Below are 24,349 nucleotides of genomic sequence, written 5' to 3'. Positions count from 1 at the left end.
TGTTTTTCTCAAAGTACAGCCTCCAAACATGGTGGAGGTAGTTTCATCAACAGCTCACAGTGAGAGCTAGCCAGGTTACAGTACAGCCTCCAAACATGGTGGAGGTAGTTTCATCAACAACTCACAGTGAGAGCTAGCCAGGCTAAAATACAGCCTCCAAACATGGTGGAGGTAGTTTCATCATCACCAGCTCACAGTGAGAGCTAGACAGGCTTAAGTACAGCCTTCAAACATGGTGGAGGTAGTTTTATCAACAGCTCACAGTGAGAGCTAGCCAGGCTAAAGTACAGCCTCCAAACATGGTGGAGGTAGTTTTATCAACAGCTCACAGTGAGAGCTAGCCAGGCTAAAGTACAGCCTTCAAACATGGTGGAGGTAGTTTCATCAACAGCTCACAGTGAGAGCTAGCCAGGCTAAAGTACAGCCTCCAAACATGGTGGAGGTAGTTTTATCAACAGCTCACAGTGAGAGCTAGCCAGGCTAAAGTACAGCCTCCAAACATGGTGGAGGTAGTTTCAGTAAACAGTGAGCGGACTATCCCAGCATATCCCACCTGTCATTCTTAATGAAATTTGATTGCACTCAGCCTGCTTAAACACCTCCATCACCTTCAAGAACTGACTGTTTAGCACTTGCTGCGTAATATATGTAAAACCTGCAAGTGGTTTTAATGTTATGGCTGGTTGGTGTTTGAAACACTTCGGTCATTAAACACAATACAGGGACAGCCTTGCCTGTCGCCGCTGGCTGGTCAATGCCAAGAATGTGTCGAATTGCTTGTGTGTGTGCAAATCTGTGACCACCACCTCCCACTGACTGGACAAGGCAGTGAATTGTTACAGGGAGCTGAATGGGCTCAGTCCAGTACGGCGGGGTGGCGTTTATGGACGACTCCCACAGGAAGGGGTCACACTACAACAGGCAGTGTTCTAACAAGACTCGTTGCGTATCCCACATTCTCCTCGGCTGAGGCAATGGCAGGGTTGGAGAGGTCTGGACCACAAACTGGCCAATAAAGCATGGCTTTGATTTGCGAGAAAGTGCCCCGCCCTTCCCTGCGAGACGCATTCGTCCTCCAGATAAGCCCACGCCCTCAGAGAGGAACGCTAGCTGGCAAATTAGCGGCGTTGTTTGTCCTCGGCCTGAAGTCATTCCAGTAAAGCTAAATTAATCAGGACGGCTCTTCCTTCAGTGCGGCCAGCGGGTGACCGGACACAGCCTGGGCGGTCTGGATACTCCACTGATTTGTACTTCTGAATGTCCTTTGGGTGGAGGTGTGTCGTCAGTTTAAGACAACACAAAGAATCATCTGGACGTCAGGGGAGAAAGCGCCACCTACCCTCCTGGAGAACGCTCAACCAGTTGTGCTCTCCCAGACTAAAGCTGCTGATGGCAAAGCAGCATGGCTCGGGATTCGAACCTGTGACCCCAGACTAAAGCTGCTGATGGCAAAGCAGCATGGCTCGGGATTCGAACCTGTGACCCCAGACTATAGGGGCATAAATGGCTTTTTTTTTTTAGAAATGGTCATATGGTTCACCATGGTCAACAAGGGCACTGTAGGGATGGGTGGTTCCAGGCTGGGCTTCCCTAATGAGCCCCATAGTCCCCATGTGCAGTGTACAACCCAGACAGGGCCCATTGACCGTTGACCCTGGTAGGCATCCATATGTAGGGCCAACATGGAACCCATGTACAATTGCAGGTAGATAGGTAAAATAAAGGTGGTGGTTCTAGATAGTAGAACCACGACAACTCAACAAACCATTTGGACGCTTACACTTTTTTCATATACAGGTAAAATTAAATAAAAAAAAACACATCCTGTAGATGGTTCCCTACGGAACCTTTGTTGCACCAAAATGGTTCTACTGTTACGAGTAGAACCATTTTAAGAACCCTTTTCAGTACTGTTAGCTTTTAGCTTGGAGTGCTTGGAGTTTCCACACAATCTTTTAATACATGAAAATAGTTCTCTGGTTGTTTAAGGGTTCTGTAGGAGAGGCAAGGAACCTATCTAGAACCTGAGAACAACTATTTATGCTACGGTTCTATGTAGTACCTTAATAGGCTAGTCAAATTGGTAGTAGTACTTGGGGGCACTGTATGTGCGTGGGAAGTGGGGGGGGGCGGTCGATGAAAAAATGATTTTTAAAACATATATTTTTATTTTCAGTCTAAAACTACTCTAAAACTTTATTAATTAAACTATGATTTTTTTAATTAATTAATTTATTTTATTAACTTTTCCTTTAATTTTTCTCGTTTGGCAAAAACTAAACGCCCCCCCCCCCCTCTCTTCCCGCAGTGGTTCAGTCCGCCCAGGTTGAATCCTAATGGCGCGCACCGGCTGCAGTTGGACGGAGGGAAGCACCGTGTTGCTGGTAGCTAACAGATTAAAACAGGGCTTCCAGAAACGTAAAGAAAGACTATAAAGACTGGAGAGAGACAGAAACGGGGGACAGCATGTTCCCCTCAAACGTTTTTAAAAAGAAAGGTGGCTGCAGAGTCTCAGAGAGGAGGTAATTAGCTAGCTAACCTGCTAGCTTAGCCCACAGTGAAGTAGCCTGATGCTAATTAATTAGCTAGCTGGCTAATATCTTCACCAAAACTCAGTGTTTACATTTCACCCCTCTTTTAACTCTGCCTCTGCCTTTTGCCTCTGCCTCAGTGCCAGGACCAGCAGAGGCAGCCCTGTCTCTACCCAGCCCCACGTCCCAGCCCCTACATCCCAGCCCCCATGTCTCAGCCCCACGTCTCAGCCCCACGTCCCAGCCCCTCTCCCAGCCCCTCTCCCAGCCCCACGTCCCAGCCCCTACATCCCAGCCCCACGTCCCAGCCCCTACATCCCAGCCCCCATGTCTCAGCCCCACGTCCCAGCCCCTCTCCCAGCCCCTCTCCCAGCCCCACGTCCCAGCCCCTACATCCCAGCCCCACGTCTCAGCCCCTACATCCCAGCCCCACGTCCCAGCCCCATGTCCCAGCCCCACGTCCCAGCCCCACGTCCCAGCCCCTACATCCCAGCCCCCATGTCTCAGCCCCACGTCTCAGCCCCACGTCTCAGCCCCACGTCTCAGCCCCACGTCCCAGCCCCTCTCCCAGCCCCACGTCCCAGCCCCTACATCCCAGCCCCCATGTCTCAGCCCCATGTCCCAGCCCCACGTCCCAGCCCCTACATCCCAGCCCCTACATCCCAGCCCCACGTCCCAGCCCCACGTCCCAGCCCCACGTCCCAGCCCCTACATCCCAGCCCCACGTCCCAGCCCCTACATCCCAGCCCCTACATCCCAGCCCCTACATCCCAGCCCCACGTCCCAGCCCCTACATCCCAGCCCCTACATCCCAGCCCCTACATCCCAGCCCCTACATCCCAGCCCCTACATCCCAGCCCCTACGTCCCAGCCCCTACGTCCCAGCCCCTACGTCCCAGCCCCCACGTCCCAGCCCCCACGTCCCAGCCCCTACATCCCAGCCCCCACGTCCCAGCCCCCACGTCCCAGCCCCATGTCCCAGCCCCCACGTCCCAGCCCCATGTCCCAGCCCCTACATCCCAGCCCCACTCCCAGCCCCTACATCCCAGCCCCACGTCCCAGCCCCACGTCCCAGCTCCTACATCCCAGCCCCACGTCCCAGCCCCACGTCCCAGCCCCACGTCCCAGCCCCACGTCCCAGCCCCTACATCCCAGCCCCACGTCCCAGCCCCTACATCCCTGCCCCACGTCCCTGCTGAGGAAGGAGGTGAGCAGCACTGTGTTGAACCACTTGTCAGTTGGCATAATTTATTAATTACTAATATTTATTATTAGTATGAATTAATAATGTATATCTATATATTAATTAAACAATTGTATTAAGTCAGATATGATCTTTAGCAATTTTCCCATAGATGGCATGGCATGGCCTGGGGTGGTGGGGCCCAGTTTCATTTTCATGGGGCCCAATACCCCTGGTAGTACTCTGAACCCTTTATAGAGTGTAATCTTTGTGTCTGGAACCTGCACCCTTAAAGCAATGTTTTTATTTCATTTTATTTTTACAGAACCGTGAATGCATTAGTGGTTCCCCATGTTGGAAATACGGTTCTCCAGAATGCTTGAAAATGCCTCAGATACCCTATTTGAGCCCAACCTTCAGGGGTTCTTTGCCTGGTTGAACTGAGAACCCGACCCATTGGCTGGGTTGCTGTTGTGCTAGTTAATTACCCAGCTACTGAAAAAATCGACCACTTTAAGGGTACGAAGGTGAATCTGGAGAACCAAGACCTCCAAGACCTCGTTTGGCACAAGGGTGTGTTTCTAGGAGAGCAACATTAGAGGGCAGCATATTCCACTGAGACTGAGCCGCTGTCAAATGACCTTCTTACTGGATGGACGACGACTTCTTCTTCTTCTTCTTCTTTGTACAAAATCACACATTCAGACATGGGCAATATTCAGAATCCTGTGACCATGATGATGATGACCCTGTGGCTTGGCCTCGAGACCTTCAGCGGAAGGTAATCATCCTCAGAATCAAAAGCCAGGGCTTTTTCTAGTAGACCATCATTACTCTTCCACAGTCACTAATGTAAATGGCGGCGTTACGTGACCTCCGTTGGTGTTGTGATCAATGGCTGAGGCTGCTGTGCTTTCCTAAATACACCCACAATGCACTTGAGTGTCCCTTCCATCTAGTTTAACCATGCTCGACTCCAGCTGATAAACTCAGCCCCTCATTCTTAACGAGGCGACCAATAAAACGAGAGTTAAACTGACCTGGAGTGAAGGCAAGTAGTGTTTACATGGACTGGGAGGAGTAGGAGGAGCTAAACCTGCAAAATGAAGCTCCGTGAGTGCTGGCCTTTAGTCTGTCCAGTCAGAGATATGACGTGGGGTTGGCGTAAAGAGATGCTGGGCTCCATCTCTGCTTAACTCCTGACAGGAGGATTCCTAGCAGATCTGACGAGCTTCGGCCAGTGTTGGAGAGAACGAAGTGAAGCTGGAACCCTTTGAGGAGCATCTGATTGAAAGAACCCATTGCCAACTGTGTTCCTCCACCGTATGTGAAATTATTCATATATTTTTTTAATGATCTTAAAGTTATTATCATAATCTTTTAAGACTCTGGTAAATCGGTGTATCAGGCCTCAGGCAGGGTGTTCATAACCATATTTGGTGTAATACCTTTCTGTGAGGGAGCTTTTAGAGGCAGTAACCCAGACATCATGCACCTGTGGGGCCTGTATGGGGAGTCCATACAGACCCGAATGTTTTGTCCATTGGTTCCATGTTGACCCCACATATGAATGCCCACAAGGGTCAGTGATGATGGCACCAGGACGTGTTAAACATGGACACTGCCAATGGGGCCTTAGCTGAGATGAACTGGGTCCCTGTAACAACCCACCTAGCCCACGTTCCACCCATGTGACCCCCACACGAGCCTGTCGGCTGGGGAACTCCTCAGGCCTCTGGTTCCTTTTCTCCGTTCTCCAGGTAGAGCCTGTTAAGCTCTCAAGGAAGAGGCGAACCGGAGCGAAAGTGGGCGCCGGGAGCTCTGTAATATTTGCTGCTCGTCTGCTGTTGGGCTGCCAGGAGGGACGGCGGGCTGGACACGGCAGGGCTGGACGTGCCAGGGCCGGACCATGCCTGGAATATTGAAACAGCTCACAGATGCAATGTTTACCCATGTTTTTTCAATTTTTTATTTCCCTTTCTAAACAAAAAAGGGCATCGGATACCAGGGAGGAGGGGGAACCCAACAGGAGGAGAGCATAAACAAAGCAGTGGTGAAGGACATAATGGTGGAAACCTGCGGGAACTGTACACTGGTTACTGGAAGTGGAGAATTCTATGGATCCACCAACATTTAATGCCGTTTTAATCGGAGAGGCGGTCATTTCATTACCTCAGTTCATTCTTAAGACAGTAAAAAGTACAGAGAGAATACATTTCGGTGAATAGTCCTCACCGGCGAAGGAAAACAAAAAAGGTTGGCTGGAAAAGCCCAGAGTACCTTTGTGACATATACATCAAATCAAAAGCCGAGGTCAGTTCCGCTCTCAAAGGTTTTTTTCTCCATATGAGCCTATTTCCACTCATGTGTTCAGGTGTCTGACCTATGAAAAAAGGCCAAGCGGGGGGACGGATTGCTTTCCGGAGGTGGTTTTGAGAAGCGCAGGAGATGCAGGCTGGCTCATGTACGTGACGACTTGGACAGTCCTCCCCTTCTGATAAGGTGAGCCAGGAATGATGGCTGCCCGGGTTAAATGGGAAGTGGAGGGTTTGTGCAGACTTGGCGTAAAGGTGGGCTAGGTTCAGGCTAGAGCTGGGCAATATGACGATATTTTATCGTATCGTGATAATTATGGCTTCCTAAGCAGATTGAGGAGACTGTTAGTGTTAATAAACACTGATCAGCTGCAGGCTTCATTACTAACAGTGTAATTAGACTGGGTTCATTAGATGAAGAGCAGCAGATGTTGAGTAGAAATCACTGTATTCAGTACGGGAGAGGATCTGAATAGTAGTTTATTTCAAGAATCTGTCGCTACTGATGTTTTTAGTCTGATATATCGTGATAAATATCATGTATTGTGATTTTCTCATTAGATCTAATATAGAGTGAGGGATAATCCGGGTCCAGAAAGTGAAACTCCACCCCAGGATTTTGTTGCAGCTCAGTCCAGGCAGTTGGAACAAAATTCTGGGGTGGAGTTTTACCTACTGGGTCTGAATTCTCCATCTCTAGCAGTGTCCAGTTTGGTCAAGCTTGTCCAACCTAGCAACAGGAGCAGGGAAGTAATACGTCAGTGGGCGGAGCATGGATGGATCATTCGTATTGATGCCCTCGACCCGACTGGAGGAGCCGCCACCAGTAATTATGGGCTCGAGGCCCCATTCGTCTCGTAAATACTTTAGCTAGCTAACAATCACTGCCTATGGACCGTAATCAGACCTACGCTGTAGTACTAGCTAAGAACTTCGTCTGGAGATCAGCTAATCAGACCTACGCTGTAGTGCTAGCTAAGAACTTCGTCTGGAGATCAGCTAATCAGACCTACGCTGTAGTGCTAGCTAAGAACAGAACTTCGTCTGGAGATCAGCTAATCAGACCTACGCTGTAGTGCTAGCTAAGAACAGAACTTCGTCTGGAGATCAGCTAATCAGACCTACGCTGTAGTGCTAGCTAAGAACAGAACTTCGTCTGGAGATCAGCTAATCAGACCTGCGCTGTAGTGCTAGCTAAGAACTTCGTCTGGAGATCAGCTAATCAGACCTACGCTGTAGTGCTAGCTAAGAACTTCGTCTGGAGATCAGCTAATCAGGCCTGCGCTTTAGTGCTAGCTAAGAACTTCGTCTGGAGATCAGCTAATCAGACCTACGCTGTAGTGCTGGCTAAGAACAGAATTTCGTCTGGAGATCAGCTAATCAGACCTACGCTGTAGTACTAGCTAAGAACAGAACTTCGTCTGGAGATCAGCTAATCAGACCTACACTGTAGAACTAGCTAAGAACTTCGTCTGGAGATCAGCTAATCAGACCTATGCTGTAGTGCTAGCTAAGAACTTCGTCTGGAGATCAGCTAATCAGACCTACGCTGTAGTGCTAGCTAAGAACTTCGTCTGGAGATCAGCTAATCAGACCTACGCTGTAGTGCTAGCTAAGAACTTCGTCTGGAGATCAGCTAATCAGACCTACGCTGTAGTGCTAGCTAAGAACTTCATCTGGAGATCAGCTAATCAGACCTACGATGTAGTACTAGCTAAGAACTTCATCTGGAGATCAGCTAATCAGACCTACGCTGTAGTGCTAGCTAAGAACTTCGTCTGGAGATCAGCTAATCAGACCTACGTTGTAGTGCTAGCTAAGAACTTCGTCTGGAGATCAGCTAATCAGACCTACGCTGTAGTGCTAGCTAAGAACTTCGTCTGGAGATCAGCTAATCAGACCTACGCTGTAGTACTAGCTAAGAACTTCGTCTGGAGATCAGCTAATCAGACCAACGCTGTAGTACTAGCTAAGAACTTCATCTGGAGATCAGCTAATCAGACCTACGCTGTAGTGCTAGCTAAGAACTTCGTCTGGAGATCAGCTAATCAGACCAACGCTGTAGTACTAGCTAAGAACTTCGTCTGGAGATCAGCTAATCAGACCTACGTTGTAGTGCTAGCTAAGAACTTCGTCTGGAGATCAGCTAATCAGACCTACGTTGTAGTGCTAGCTAAGAACTTCGTCTGGAGATCAGCTAATCAGACCTACGCTGTAGTGCTAGCTAAGAACTTCGTCTGGAGATCAGCTAATCAGACCTACGCTGTAGTACTAGCTAAGAACTTCGTCTGGAGATCAGCTAATAAAGTTTTAAGCGAATGAACAGTGCATGTGAGCAGCTAGCTTTAGCCCAAGTCCGCTAGAAAATTGGTGACATGGCCAGGTATTGGCTTGGTAGGTCTTCCTTGGACGTTCCCCAAATAAAGACACCTGAACCGGTGTGTGTAAATAGGCTCGCTGTGAATGCAGTACTGTAGGACTGGAACGGAAGCCTGACCAATGAAGGAGGACGCAGCAGGATGGTGGAGAAGAGCGTTTCGGGGGCGGGTCGCTTCAGAAGGGTGGGTCTCGGAGGTTTAAAGGCGGGGGGCATTTTCTACATGTGCTAAAAGGAGTGCGGCTCCAGACACACACTCTGTAAAGTCAGTGTTCTTTAGTTATTTTGTACACGCTGAGAACCAGCTCAAGGTAGAGCAGGGAGGGCGGGGTGAAGGAAGGTCAAGGGTCGATCTCCTCGGGGATGATGGTGAGGATGACATCCTCGTTTCCCCGCCGCACCACCGCCCGGAGCGTTTCGTCCTTCTTGATGGACGCGCTGACGTCGCTGGCCGAGGTGATCCGCTGGCCGTTGATGCTGATGATGACGTCGCTCTCCTGCAGGCCGCCACTGCGAAAGGAATGGAGTTCAGCGTTAGGGAAAACACACTCAAGTGGCCGCTTTATCAGAAACCCCTGCCTCGTAGCTCCACTCTTCGTCTAACCCACTACTAAGAAGTCACTAATAGGCGGACAGTGGTCCGGGTGGTCCCGGACCTGGACCTAAGCTGAGGACTGTTTTTTGAAGGTTGTTGTAAATATCACACATGACTCTACTCAGCCAATCGGATCAGTGCTCTACGACTTACATGGCAGCTCGTTATCCTTCCCACAGGCAGTACTTCTAACCCAGTATGTCAAATACACTAAATGGACAAAAGTTTTGGGACGCCTGCTCATTCATTGTTTCTTCTGAAATTAAGGATGTTACAAAGAGCTTATCCCATCTCCCGTTATCCTGTAACTGTCTCAACTGTCCAGGGAGGAAGGCTGATTTTTGGAGGAGCATTTTTGAGGAGCATTGCTGTGAGGATTTGATTGAATTAAGCGACAGGAGTGTTGGTGAGGTCAGGAAGTGATCACCGCCATTTTTCAAGCAGTTTTAGAATTTAAGATAATGGGAAACTTATGGGAAATGAACATATGGCACTTGCATTCGTCCCACTCCACCCTGCTGTTTTCCAAGCCACAGCAAATGTCCCCCATTTTCATCCATAGCGCTGACGTTCACTGGACACATATATATATAGCCATTGGCAGATGCCGTCTTTTGTCATGTGGTGTAACACAACCAACCCGCTGTGTCATCTATCCACTTTCAAATGCCAATCATGTATCATACTGTATCACTGTACCATCATTAGCATGCTAGCCTGTGGCTAGTGGTTTAGCTTGAGGTTTCCATATTAGCTTGTGGCCACAGTGTTAGATGTTTTCAGCGGGTTTGAGTCTCGGTGCGAGACTCCCTACAGGAGACCAGTGGGTACGTCCGGTAGTTCCCTCCAGTGCAGTCTTCCAGGTCTGTAGTTAGCAGCGTTGAAACTAGCTGGGAGGGGGAATCCTCTGAAATGAGCTTGCAAGCTAACACTCCCTCGCTCCCTTGCTATTGAGAGCACCTCCCACTTTTGCGCACCAGCTTATCGTCAGTAGCGTTAGCCTAGCATCCCCCCTTTCCCACTTGCGTATACCATATGCTGTCCCCTCCCATCCTGTTTTCCAAGCCACATTAAATGTCCCACATGTTTAAGATGTCTCTCTTTTAGGGTTTCAGCCCATTTTCATCTCCAGCCACGGCATTCTCTCAAAACTGCCCGGCAGATGCTGCCTTTTGTCATGTGGTGTAACACAACCAACCCGCCGTCTCATCTGTCCGCTTTCGAAACCCAGGCTAGTAAGCGGCCACAGCTTCTTCCAGCATGGATGTGGTCACAAGCCGCTTCCCATCAGTTCTTGTTCTAGTGTCTCCCACCCTCCCATACTCCAGGCTTGACCATTTGTCAGTGGGAAAGTCTGACTGCTTTTATGTGGGCAGGAAGTATGAAAGTATGCACCGGCAGGCCTTTCTTGGAAGGGCCGAAACAGCGGGGAGCGCATGCCGAAGGGAGCGACTATCAGCTTGGCGTTAACAGTGCTAACAGTTCCGTCAGATAAGCTCGCTGACCAAACACTGCATTGTGCCAAGGACAGAGTAGCGGATTATTGCTTCTTAAATAAGCTACTCACACTTCTGCTGGGGTTTTGGGAATGACCTCGATGACGTAAGCTCCTGAGGTGACGTCGGGGAAGTCGGACTGCCTCTCCTTCAGCTCCTTAGCGAGGCTGCGATGGAAGCAGAGCCAAAATAAGGGTTTTAGTAACGATATCCAGGGTAGCGCTGGTTGTGGTGGCGGCGCTTTGGGAGTGATGATAAAGGTCACTTACGTGGGGGTTAAGGTCATCATTCTGACGCCAATGTACTTCTTTTTCATAGGTAACTTTCCTGCGGGGCAAAGACAAAAAGGCAGTGAGAAGAGGTTACTACAGTACAGGCAATGGAAGGGGTCACCTTGGAGACCTGAAGGATTGTGGTAGGTACTTTTGATTTTGTGGATATCTGATGTCAGATATATGCTGACACCAAGTATTTGAGTCAGTAGTGGCAGGACTCCCACCACTTGGACCATGGGTACACCAAGCATAGGGGTCAGTAGTGGTACAGGAAGACCTGCCACATGGACCATAGGTACACCAAGCATAGGGGTCAGTAGTGGTACAGGAAGACCTGCCACAGGACCACTGGTACATTTAAGCATAGAGGTCAGTAGTGGTAGAAGGAGACCCGCCACAGGACAACTGGTACACCAAGCATAGGGGTCAGTAGTGGTACAGGACCCACCGTAGGACCACTGGTACATTTAAGCATAGGGGTCAGTAGTGGTAAAGGACCCACCGTAGGACCACTAGTACACCAAGCCTATGGCCAGTGGTGGAACCATACCCACCATAGGACCACTGGTAAACCAAGCATAGGGGTCAGTATGTATTTATTTTTGTATGTATTTCAAGTTGCCCTTTATTTGCATTGGAGTTAGGACTGACCTCTGAGAGAAACCCAGAAACCTTTATCTCACCAGAACATGGTGGCATCTTATGAACCCAGTGTAAACATAAGACAACATCTCCAAACATCCCACCTTTCGCCTGCCGGTCATGTGACTCAGTCAGGAACTGGCGTATCTTGTCCGAGGGAATGGCGAAGGAGATCCCGGCCGTCACCTTCAGAGTATTGATCCCGATCACCTCTCCGTCCTACACAAATCCAAAGAACACACAGTGTTGTACCTTGGACACGGTCACCCACGTCAATATACGTCCATCTACATGAGGTATTTAGCAAGGCCGGTGGACGCAAACCGTTGCTCATCGGCCCGTGTAAACAACCGGGTGTCATGTACGCCACATACCCAGTTATACCAGAGCTAGGAGCTAAAGTTTACAGAGAGACTGAGCATGCTAATCATGCTAGCCGACATGGCATGATAACTATCTTTTGTTCCAATATTAGTTCATTAAAAACTGTTCAACTTTAAAAATAGCCTTTACTGAAGATAAACATCTATAAATAGGCTCTCATTCCAACAAATTTAGATAACAGTATTCTTAAGAGTTTAGGAGCAGTGAAAATTAGCATAGGGCTGCTGGCTAGGTTTATTTTTCAGATAATAGCACTGATGCTAGGATCCTAAAATGTGAAAACATGCTGCATTATTGAAAAAATAGCCAAATAATATTTATAGGTTTTGTGTCGGGTGAATAACTTTGAGGCTTTATGTTTATATAAGCTAATATGCTAATGCTAACGTCGTTAAATGGTGCAGCGTTAAATGCGGATGACTTATCAAAGTTTTTTTTTGTTCTTTTCGAAAATAGACTATTTACCAATATGTTAGTCAGGAAGAACTCTTTTGATCGTAGACCTAAGAAGAGTGAAAGTAGTTAGCCTCGTTCGCAAAAAAGGCACATCAAAGCCAGCTAAGCTACCTCAGTCGCACATCTTTGGCAACACGTGAATGTTGAGTCACTTGCATTTTGTAGTAGAAGTAGTTTTGTCAAAGTGAGCAAACCTTAAACACTAAAGTCACAGATGGAGTTGCTAGCTTTCCCGCTATGAAGTGCGAGAACTTCTGAACTAGAGGCATTAAAAATAAAGCACAAATCTGACTTACCAAGTTCACCAGAGGTCCTCCTGAATTCCCGTACTGTTAAAAAAAAGGAAAATAAAGGATTAGTTCTAGCTCTACGCTAAAAGAAATCACATGATTGAGTAGAAGGAGGCCCGAGTATAGCATGTTAGCTTCAATCCGCTGCAACGTATCAACGTTCTCAGGATGTATTACTTTCCCTCGGCCCTCAAACATGGACTGGCCTGCTTTTCTGTGGTTGCTAGCCGTGCTGGCTACTATGGAGCTGGAACTCCATAAACAGATGGACTAGTTTACCTTGGCCTTTGTTTACATGGAGGAAATCCAAGCACAGTGTTCTTCACCAAACCAATGACTGTAGAAAGCATGAACGTGAACGTCGCTATCGCTAAGCGATTTGGACCGAGCATGAGCGGGCATGTGCAGTGCAGATTGCTAGCCATGGGCAGATCTACACATCTGTGGTGGCTTCACTTCTGAGAGACGCTGTGCTAAACCCATTAGACACCATGGCTGTGAAATCCAGTTGAGATGGAGGACTGGGTTTCATATAGAAACGGTCCAGCAGAATCCAGGAACCACAGCAATGTGTGACCGGGCTGTTCCAGTTGGTTTGGCTCTCCTTAGTCCATTCAATCCAGACGACGACGCCAATATCACAACGGCCAGACAGCCATGGAAATGTTCCTTAGGGCTTGTGTAGCTTTGGGTGCCCTTGGTAAAAATCCTTGTTATTAACAATTTCAGCCGTGTCACTCCACTGCTGTGTTCTCTCTTCACTGGCTTCCTGTAGCTGCTGTGCCCAGGTCATCAGATTCAATCACTTGACTCTGGTCTACAAAGCCAAGACTCGACCAGCCAGCCCCTCCGTACTTGATGGCGATGGTCAAAAGCCGATCTGCACCAAGAGCCCTACCAGCTTCAAGTACGGCTCGGCTCGACCCGCCATCCTTTAAGATCCACGGAAGACGAGCGTCCAGACTTTTTACTGTCCTGCACTGAAGTGGTGGAACGAACTTCTCCTGGGTGTCCGAAGGGCAGAATCCAACACTCACTGTCCTCAAACCCAGACTGAAGACCTTCCTCTTCTGAGAGGACTTGGGCGAATAGCAGAGTGGTCTCCTTACTAACTTGTGTTTAGTAGAGTCTAAGATTAGAGGATCTTTGAACTATTAGTCTATTTAAACTAGCTGTGGTTTTTCTTGGGTAAATAGCAAAGCACTTAAGTGTAAATGCTTCTGTAACATGACCTTTAACCGGACATGTGTAAAGTACTAGAGACCTAGACTTAGAGTGAAAGTTCAGGAGCTCTATCAAAAAAAAAGTGACTTGAGTAGAAGTAGAAGTTTCTTTAAGCTCCGTACTTAAGTACTCAACATTTTCTGTACTTAAGTACTGCGAGTAGTTTAGTATTCTATAAAGTACTACTTAAGTACTGAAAGTACTGTGACAGTACTGTGTTCTGTGGTTCTTACAGAAAGCAGTCAAAAGTTTGAGTATCAGTGTTTATATTATTTCAGATGCTCAGACTTAAGGACTGTCTCAGTTCCTCTGGCTGTAGTAGAAGGACAGGACTGTAGAAGACAGAGTTCATGAACTTCACGAGTCTTCAGTTCACTCTCTAAACAAAGTCCGACCTGACTCAACCCGCCACATACAAGAGCTTCATCTGTAAAACCAGAGAGGAGAGCAGCTTAAACCCCTGAGCTTCACTCTCTGTAAGCTCTGTAAACTACAGCTGAAAGATCTCAGGCCGTTCAGACACATACGAGTATTTGCAGGAGGTGAAGATGGAGGAGGTTCTTCTGGTGGTTCTTCTTCTTCCATCTGGAGATAAACTAACAGAGTTCTAGCGTTAGTGTCCTCACTGCAGCAGCGGAGTGAGAGAGAGGAAGAACGGCAGCCTGATCGTCTGTTCTGCGTAGTGTTTAGGTGGCTTAATCGAACTCGGTGACAGCGCCATCTAGCGCTCTGGAGGTGATAACGTGGGTTTGAAATGATTCGTATTGTTTTTAGACCTGTAAAGAGTAACGATGCAGCACGTAAACAAGGTAACTACTTCACTACTTAAGTCCAGTAGTGAAGTAGTTCTACTTCCTGTACCTCTCGACCTTTTACTACAGTAAACAGTGTCTCCAGTAGAAACCCATAGGCTTACGTTGATGATGGCGTCAGTCTGGATGTAGTCCATGTCCGAGTTGCGCAGGCCCAGCTCCTTGCCGCCCCGCTGGGTTGTGCTAACGATGCCTGTAGTCACCGTGTTCTGGAGAGAGAAGGGGCTGCCGATGGCCACCACAAACTCGCCCGGCCTCAGGTCAGCTGACCTGCCCAGCAGCAGCACCGGAAGCTTCATCTGTAGAGGACAAATCAAGTGTTGGTCACTTTCTGAACACAGAGCTGCTCTTGGCTGGACGGTGGTCCCACTTCTAAATTCTCAGCAAGACTAACGTTCCTGATCATGGTCATACCACACACACACACACACACACACACACACCACCACCATTCGCACTACAATTTCAGGGTCACTGCTGGGCTGAGAAATTTCCACCACCCCAGAAATATCTGGACAACAACCATCCTTTGCTGAATGGAAACTGACCAGTGATTAACGGTGCCCAGCCTGTACCTGTCGAACAATATAGTGGACCTATTAGTTAGAGTTTCCAATAAAGTGGCCAGCAAGTGGAAGCGAAAATAGGGGTTTGTAATAAAGTGGCCAGCGAATAGAAATGTAACGTTGGGGTTTCCAATAAAGTGGCCAGTGAGTGGAAGTGAAAATGGATGTTTCTAATAAAGTGTCCAGCGAGTAGAAATGTAAGGTTGGGGTTTCCAATAAAGTGGCCAGTGAGTGGAAGCGAAAATAGGGGTTTCCAATAAAGTGGCCAGTGAGTGGAAGCGAAGATGGATGTTTCTAATAAAGTGGCCAGCGAATAGAAATGTAAGGTTGGGGTTTCCAATAAAGTGGCCAGTGAGTGGAAGTGAAAATAGGGGTTTCCAATAAAGTGGCCGGTGAGTAGAAATGTAAGGTAGAGGTTTCCAATAAAGTGGCCAGTGAAAGGAAGCACAAGGGATTTCTTCCCTTGTCCACCCACTAAAGCACCTGTGTGTGTGTGTGTGTGTGTGTGTTTAGTAGGCTCCCGACCTGACACAGGAATAGCCTGCTGTGTGGCGGTCAGCAGTAAGCACATTGCCAGATGGAGGACGTTCTTTACTCTTGAAGTGGAGGACGTTAGACCAACACTAGGACTCAGACTTGGCAAGAAGGTAAGCGTAAACAACATCCACCAGCCAATCGGTAGGCTGTCACAGCGACACCTGACTTTAGATGCCTTCAGCATAAAGTCACCCTTTGATTCCGTGCACAGGAGCAGTTTAGGAAGGGGCCTAAGAAAGGAATGTGACCCAGGACGTCAGGTCTGTTAAACGTGTTGCTCGTGGTGCTGGAAAAAAGCTCTTCTTAATCGTACGCTGGGAATAGCCTTTCTTTTCAGGATAATGATGAAGACATCTGTCTCATCCTCCCTTTCTCTCTCCGTCTACCTCACACGCACAGCAACTAACCCATCTTACAGGGCCGCCATTCCTCATGTTGGAATTTGGCATTCCTGGAAGTTAACCTCAGAGTCTGACTCCTCAGAGGATGTGGCCTTCGCTCAGGACGGCTGCTCAGGTGATCTGCACCATAGCGGCCTCCGAAAAAACAGGTCCGCTCCTGCGGTTCAGCCAAGCCCTGAAAGGCCCGGTTTTATTTACTCTGCTCGAGATCAAGTTATTAGTGTCATTGTGACTGGGTAGTTGCCCTGTGAGCAAACCGAACTTTGTGTTTGGTCTTTTTCTCGTTTTTAAAAGACGGCAGGATGAGATTGCTTAAAATTACGTAAAATTTACGTAAAACAATTTGTACCGATGTGAGCCAGTAAACCCGAAGCATTCGGTAGGCTCGTAAGACCTGAAAATATGGATGGCTTTAATGGTTCGACCACAGATTGAGCCTTTTTCAGGTTGTTAAAGTCTGACACAGTGGGGACTGAGACAAAACCAGACAAAAAGACAGAAGTCTGAGGAGTGGACGAATGTCCCACGATTATAATCACACTTAGGATGCTGGGAGGGGGATGTGCTGGGTTGGTGGACTTCTCAGCATCAGTGGGTCAGATGGAAGCTGGTAGACTGGCTTGGCTCTTGCCCAACATAGGGTGTAATGTTCAATTGAGCTGGATGGTTTAGCTGGTCTGCAAGTAAGATCAACCTGATCAAGCTAGACCACCAGTATGACCAAGCTCGTCCATGCTGGTTGACCATGCTGGTCTGGATGGTGGTTGAAGTCTGAATAACCAGCCTTCAACCACCCTGACCATCAAGGGCCAGCACGGACCATCCAAAACCAGCTACCAGCAAAAGCTGGTCCTTGGCTGGATTTTTCGGCAGGGCATTGTTCAATGAAATTTAATGGTCCTCAAGGTCCATTATTTCTACCCTAACCCATAAGGTAAGTCTTTTCATGATCTCCCCTAATCGAAGCCAGAAGATTCCACAGCAGCACCCTGTTCTTCACACCAGCTGAGGGTTGCTGAAGTAGGACTCTCGAAGTAGGACGAGACTGACTGCACTGCACCAGACTGTCAGCTACTGTGATCCTAGTGCGTAAGGTAAGGTATTCAAAGTAAGGAATTCAAGTATTGACTGATCTGAACGTCCGCGGCATCTACAGAGCGTTCTTTAAGGCCTGGCTGACTCGAGCTGATCCGTAAACCTTTGTTTTCATCCAATGCCAAGTCCTTCCATCTTCCTCTACATGGCTGAGATTTCATGCCTACCCAGCTGTTCTGAAGCATCAAATGCTAAACGTGCCAGCCTGTGAAAAACGATCAGGCCTTCAAGGTTGAACCTGAGCATGCTGACCCAACAAACCCTGACGGTAGGTGTTCAGAGCTAAATGAACTGGTATGATTAGCAGGGAACATTCGAGACCCTTTCAGCAGTTCCTGATGGAGCATTCTCACCAACACACTGCCTGGATTTGTTGCTGTTTGTTGGGAATGCTGTGGGTCTTTTGTAGAAGAAATCCAGCTGTCACGGTCATAGAAGTATGTTTTACTGGCTAGGCACCTGCTGGCTTATTCTACACAGGCCGACAAACGCCTACCCCTTAACAAGTGCCGGCATGTTTGTGTACCTCTTTCGACCCTGGCTGGACGCCACTCGGTGAGACAGCCAGACCAGGGCACTGTTTACAATCGAAACAGTTGTGATGGCTGGCGAGGTACACACATCAACAATGGAGCCTTCGTTATTCATAACCTCACCTTCCATGACCTCATTCAGAATGCTAAGTGTTTAGCTTCAGGACCTCTTTCATGCAGCATCAATCATTTGCTTGACAAAGGAATCTCATTAATCTCATTCCAGGGGGTTTCCAGCTTGTACAGTGTATCAGTAAATCTGTATACTAAGCCTCAGTTGGGAATTGTCCTCCCCTCCTGTTCCTTGTTGCCACAATGGCAGTTTAACAGTGCTACGTGCTAGACAGGTACCAATAAAAATGCATTGCAAGTGCTGTACTGTAGTCCCTGAGCTTGTCCTGCTTGCGCTAAGCAGTGAAAGCCAGTGAAAAGGATGTTAGCCTCACAGCTAATCAGTGAAATCCTTTGTCTTTTGGCTAAGCAATGAAAGCCTGTGGAGTGAACGTTAGAGTTCCAGCTAAGCAGCGAAAGCCAGTGGCGTGGGCGCTAGCCTCTCAACTAAACAGCGAAAGCCAGTGGATAGGATGCTAACCTCATGGCTATGCAGTGAAGGCCTGTTCAGAGGACATTAGTCTTCCAGCTAAGCAGCAAAAGCCAGTGGAGTGGGTGCTAGCCTCTCGTCTAAGCAGTGAAATGCAATTGGGTGGGCATTAGCCTCTCAACTAAGCAGCGAAAGCCAGTGGCGTGGGCGCTAGCCTCTCAACTAAGCAGCGAAAGCCAGTGGATAGGATGCTAACCTCATGGCTAAGTAGTGAAGGCCTGTACAGAGGACATTAGTCTTCCAGCTAAGCAGCGAAAGCCAGTGGAGTGGGGGCTAGCCTCTCGACTAAGCAGCGAAGGCCAGTGGAGTGGGCGCTAGTCTCTCGACTAAGCAGCGAAGGCCAGTGGAGTGGGCGCTAGTCTCTCGACTAAGCAGCGAAGGCCAGTGGAGTGGGCGCTAGCTTTCAAGCTGAGTAGTAAAAGCCAGTGGATAGGATGCTAGCCTCATGGCTAAGTAGTGAAGGCCTGTACAGAGGTCTTCCAGCTAAGCAGCGAAAGCCAGTGGAGTGGGGGCTAGCCTCTCGACTAAGCAGCGAAAGCCAGTGGAGTGGGGGCTAGCCTCTCGACTAAGCAGCGAAGGCCAGTGGAGTGGGGGCTAGCCTCATGGCTAAGCAGTGAAGGCCTGTACAGAGGACGTTAGTCTTCCAGCTAAGCAGTGAAAGCCAGTGAATGAAGTGGGCACCAGCCTCGCAGCTAAGCAGTGAAAACCAGTGGAGAACGCTAGTATCCCGGCTAAACAATGAAAGCCATTGGAGAGAGCACGTGACTGAGAGCGGAAGACAAGCGTCCAGGCTTTTTTCTGTCCTGGCACCGAAGTGGTGGAACGAGCTGCCCCTGGGTGTCCGAACGGCCGAGTCGCTCGCTGTCTTTAAACGCAGACTGAAGACCCTCCTCTTCAGAGAGTACTTGGACGAATAGTTCTATGGTCGCCTTATTGTATTGTGTTTAGCAATGCCTAAAGCTTAGAGGTATCTTTTGAATTATTAGCCTATTCTAACTAGCTAAGGCTTTTCTTGGGTAAATAGCAAAGCACTTTGTAAGTCGCTCTGGATAAGAGCGTCTGCTAAATGCCGTAAATGTGAATGTAAATGTGACCCTCCTGGCCACCACAGAGATTCGTACTCCAGAGAAGTAGTTTGGGTAATAGTGGTGCACGTATGTGTAGATTAACCACATTTGGGTTGACTACCATCACTGTCTGTGTCCCTGCAACTCGGCCTCAGTGAAGCTCTGCTCTTTTACCTGCTGTGTGAATATAGCCCAAGAGCTACAGTGATGTCTGACTGGAATTTCGAGCCTAGTTCATCTGTAGGCAAGCAGACCATGTGTACAGTTCTGTTCAGACAGCGATGGCATTGGAATAAACAATCCCAGTAAACAAGTGAGTAACATCTGATAAACCTAAACACTTGGTCAGGTTGATGATGATTCAGACGTAGATCGTTTCCATATGGATGGAATGACTAACGTTTGGCATAAACTAGCCAATCTAAGGCCAACGTAAATGGATGCCATGTCCCGCTTGGTCTCTTGGACCTGAAGGGATGATATGTGACTCACCAAAGGCCTATGCATCACGCTCGACATCTGGTGTGGTGCTGTTAATGAGTTATGAGAAGAGAAAGGAGCAGCATGCTACACCCAGAATGGTGCTTTGCTCAGTTAATCATGGGTATTTGGTTGATTTAGCTTCTCGCTCTCTTAACATGGACTGAACTACCGTCTTTAACCATTAAGAAAACAAAAAAGTGCAAAGGTTCAACTAAATAATGTCAAATCCCTTAAATCTCAACTGATTCTTTCTGTCCTGTGTTTATAGCTCTATCAGCTGAGATGTTCGCTTCTGGGTCTGACTCCATGTACTTTAGGGTGTACCGGTCACTGACACAGGCGCTCAGTTGTCCCAAGGTCTGTTTTTTCTCTACAAAGTTGTCACAGTCTCATTAGCTAACACTGCCTCTTGGTCTTAGGACCACACCTTTTGACAGCTGTCCAGACTTCCAGTCATTCCCCAGTATCTGCTTTCTGACAATAGCAGAGGTTGTCGCAATGTAACCATGCTTGCTGGGTTTGCTGCATGTATAAACAAGCAAGGACACCAGTCAGTTGCAACGGAGTGAAAAAATCGCCATAGGCAAAGGATGCGACTTTTGACTACTGTCCAAAAGATCATGATGATCGGGTACCAGGAGAAGCGTGGTAGCATCTCAAACAGTCAACAGCGCAGTGTGTAACAGTGGTGCCCCATGGGCCACTGATGCCAGGGGGAAGCTATGACTCTGGGGACCGGTACAGAGCAATCAACGCTCCACTGTGGAGCATCTAACCTCCACACCACGATGTCTCGCTACTGTCATCCGAGCCAAGGGTGGTTATTCTCGCTCTTAGATAGGCAGTTGTCACACATGAGACTAAGGTCACCATGCCCACTGTTAAGTATTGGCTAGAGGGGTATAAAGCTCCTCTGCACTGGGCGGGTGAGCTGTTTTCTCTGGAGTGATGGAGCTTTGTTCGGTATCTTTGGAACGAATTGGGAGTGGCAGAACTAATCATCAAACATCAGGCTGGCTGGCTTAATCCAATCAAAAGCTCTCACTGCAATGTGCCAACTCTACTGTAGAGTTTTCCCAGGACAAAAGAGGTTGTTACTGCACTGTTACTAAAGTTTGAAACGATGCTCTGAGGAACCTTCAAGGAAACCTTTTCTAAGGAACCCCCAAAAGGTCCTCAAGGATCTTTTGAAGTTTGAAGCGATGCTCTGAGGAACCTTTTCTAAGGAACCCCCAAAAGTTCCTCAAGGATCTTACACTTTTAACAGTGCAGTAACAACCTCTTTTGTCCTGAGAAAACTCTACAGTAGAGTTAACACATTGCAGGGAGAGCTTTTGATTGCATTAAGCCAGCCAGACTGATGCTCTGAGGAACCTTCAAGGAACCTTTTTTAAGGAACCTCCAAAAATTCCTCAAGGATCTTTTTGCTTTTAACAGCGTGGTTTCAAGTAGATGTGCGCAATCATTCAACTGGTACTGTAGCTGTAGAAGAAACCTTAGCTCTGAAGCACAGAAGCAATATGTCCCTGGTGAACGAACCCATGAGTGAGGAACTTCCTGAGAATGTTCTCCAAAGCAGAACCTGGTAAATATTTCTCTACACAGTGTGAGCTGCCCAGCAAACACCTAAAAGGAAGGTCTGACCCACAGTGACAGGCTTCTGGTTGTTTCTACAGTTGGAGAAGCTGTCTGAAGACCGCCCAGCGGCAAGACTGGGCAAGCATGCATCTTCCTCCTTTTGTACCCGTCAGTCATCTCTCCCTTCACCTGGAGGTTAACATGACTCAGGTTGGAAGTGTTTTCCCCACTTGTGTGAAACTCCAGAGAGGGAAAAGTGGGCCAGTGGAGAAAGTACTGTAGAGCCAGTGGACTTATGCAAGTTCATGTTTGCTTTGGCTTCTTTGCAGAAACCAACAAGGCCCAGAATCTCGGCGATTCAATAGAAGCGAGTGAGAGGACGTCTGTCGTCGATGATTCACAGGTTCCTTGCAGAGTTTCCTCTCAGACGAGTGTGCAGGGGTAGGGGGGCAGATGAGGAAATTATTTGAAGTGGTGGGTTAGTACGAGCACACAGACACATGGTGAGCATGCTTTGGTGCAGAAGACGTTAACGAAAGAGAAATTGATCCCGAATTATGTGGAACTGCAACGTTCTGCCAAAAAAAAAGGGTTGGCCTTGATAACTGGCCTCTCCTGTTTCCCAGAAAAACGGGTAAATCAGGGTCCAGCTTGAGCTGAGGGCTGCAAAAGCCACAGTTCTCAGTTGGGCTTCGTGCGTATATCGGATACCAAACAGGAGGGACTGTTTTTGCCAAGGGTCAAAATGATCCAAGCTCCTCTCTTCTTAAGCGAGGCAGCACCCACAACTGTTCATCTGATGGATGCTAATGCGTCAAAGAAGTGTCAAGGGTGGAACCCGAGCTAGCAGAAATCCACAAATAGGAATTCCTTCATTCAGGCCATAAACGCATTCCATCCATCGACCGTTCTCCGAGAATGGAATGGATGCTTTCATCATTTTTACATCTTTTCATCTGTCATGCTTTTAAGGGCATTTTATGGCCCCTGCCGGATCAAATGATTTGTTTAGCTTTTGACTGTGCGTCATGGAGAAGTATTATAACATTTTTGCCGTGATGGACATAACGGACCCAAATCTTGCCAGTTTTCTCTGACGCAGTGTCAACTGCTAGTTTGGATCTCGCCTTCAGATTATGATGATTTGGGAGAAGACTGTAAGAGAGGCAGGAGAACTTTTGAGGACTTTTGGGTTGGAGATCGGGTGGCTTCTGCTTTGCGGTAGGATGCCAGTTCCCGCTCTGACAACTGGAACCAGTATAATAGATGACTGGATTGAGAAGGTAGGTGGTGAAGGTTTGCGCAAACTTGATGTAAACACTTGAGCAAGGTGATGATGGAATTTAGAAGACGTTCGTTCAGGGAGGAGGGGCTTCAGGCATGTTCCTCCTCCCGTAATGCTTCTGTTTACTGGCACGAGTCTTCTGTACGAAGAATCTGAGTATCAAAAACAGGTAGGATGTAAGGAAGGATGCACTTCTGGTTTGGTAGTCTTGTCTTTATCTACTATGGAGTTGTTCTTTTAAAAAAAATCAGGTCAGGTCATGCCCTCCCGTTGCTGTTTACACACAGTGTATTTACCTACTACTGTGAGGAAGCCGGGACCAGGAGTAGGACGACACACTGTCTCCACTCGAGTCATGAATACAAAGTCATGGTCAGAATCACCACTTCGAAAGCTGGGAACAGCACCAGCCCCTCAGGCTTGCTCATAAGTCTGATTTTAAAAAACAACCACACCCTCATGAAGCTAGTGTTTTCATCCTTCTGGAATAATGGACCCAGACAACGTGGTGAAGGCAAGATGAGACGATTAGTTTGAAGGCTTTTTAAGACCTGTTGTCGTTTTCTAGGAACAAGTCCTATACTAGTGCTTTTGAGATTAAGAATGTAGAGTCTGGAAGAAGATCTAAATGGTACAGTGGTCCGTTTCAACGCCATGAGGGCCTGAGGACATTCTGACAAATCCTGGACATCAGCCAGAAACTGTGCCCTGTTCACTATATAGTGCACTACTTTTAAGGTGCCGCCATATTGTAGTGGTGTCCGAAAACATCATCTCTGCTTTTGCACAACAGTGATCTATATAATGATCTGGATTTTTGAAAATAGGGGATGGTGAACACGGCTCTTGTGAAGGATGGATAACTAGGAGCCAATTTGGTACAGCCAATGAACCCACCTGTTCGTAGCTCCCCCTAGCACAAGCAATGCTTCTGACACTAGGAGGGTAAGGCCTTAACACGTTTCCTACAATACATGCAAAGCCAGCCACCACTGCTTTTCACAGATTCGACATCGCCAGCCAGCTGACACTCTGAGTAAAATGCTGGGTCCCCAGCTCCACCACACCAGCTAACAGACGCCTGCGCCGGCCAACATCCCAAAGGTGGGGAGAGAGCGCCCTCGTTCCACCTCGAGAGAGTACGGCCAGTTGTGCTCTTGCAGATTCAGGCTGCTGATGGCAAAGCTTGAGATTCAAACTTGCGACCCCCAGGCCATAATTATCGCTTGGAGCCCCAGGAAAATAATATATTTTTAAAGGTAGCCAGTCTGGGTCAAGACCATCACCAGAACCTGATAATGCATTTGTACTTTGTACTTTAATTCCAGAAATCAGTGTCTGTTCTGCAGATGTGCCAAATGCAAAACAAGTCATCCTTCTGGCCCAAACATGAGCCTCTAAAACTGCTGACAAAGGCTTAGGGTAAGCATTATCTTCAGAACACAGCAGTCCCCTTCCAGCCCTTTCATAAGAACACTGCAAATTACAAAGCAGACAAGGTGTTGGGTATTGTCTTCCAACAGCACTGGGCCACTAATGGCTGACCTGGACCACATCTATTTGCTAGGCCTTCCCGTAGGAGAGGAGCGGGGCACGACAGTTAAGGGATATGATTAAGAGCTT

The 24,349-nt window shown here is 48.0% G+C and overlaps 1 protein-coding gene across 3 annotated transcripts in view; it reads right to left on the bottom strand.

Moving 5' to 3' along the window:
• Positions 1-5,842: 5,842 nt before the first annotated feature.
• The window catches only part of htra1b (HtrA serine peptidase 1b), a 40,037-nt gene continuing 21,530 nt past the window's right edge, over positions 5,843-24,349 (bottom strand). Inside the window, exons 4-10 of one of the 3 annotated variants that reach the window (XR_011978207.1) lie at positions 14,685-14,879; positions 12,551-12,583; positions 11,519-11,633; positions 10,767-10,824; positions 10,569-10,664; positions 7,039-8,916; positions 5,843-6,987 (exon numbers count right to left, since the gene is read on the bottom strand). Coding sequence is in view for 1 of the 3 variants with exons in the window: in XM_072667281.1 (XP_072523382.1) it covers positions 8,748-8,916; positions 10,569-10,664; positions 10,767-10,824; positions 11,519-11,633; positions 12,551-12,583; positions 14,685-14,879 (666 nt within the window). In the remaining 2 variants the exon portion in view is untranslated. Of the gene's footprint in view, positions 8,917-10,568; positions 10,665-10,766; positions 10,825-11,518; positions 11,634-12,550; positions 12,584-14,684; positions 14,880-24,349 lie in introns of all 3 variants that reach the window. The other 2 variants (XR_011978208.1, XM_072667281.1) reach the window with 2 other exon arrangements.

The sequence above is a fragment of the Salminus brasiliensis genome, chromosome 22, assembly GCF_030463535.1.
Source record: "Salminus brasiliensis chromosome 22, fSalBra1.hap2, whole genome shotgun sequence".
NCBI classification, from domain to species: domain Eukaryota; kingdom Metazoa; phylum Chordata; class Actinopteri; order Characiformes; family Bryconidae; genus Salminus; species Salminus brasiliensis.
The sequence above is the reverse complement of the archived record's forward strand: the minus strand, read 5'-3'. Positions and strand labels throughout refer to the sequence as shown.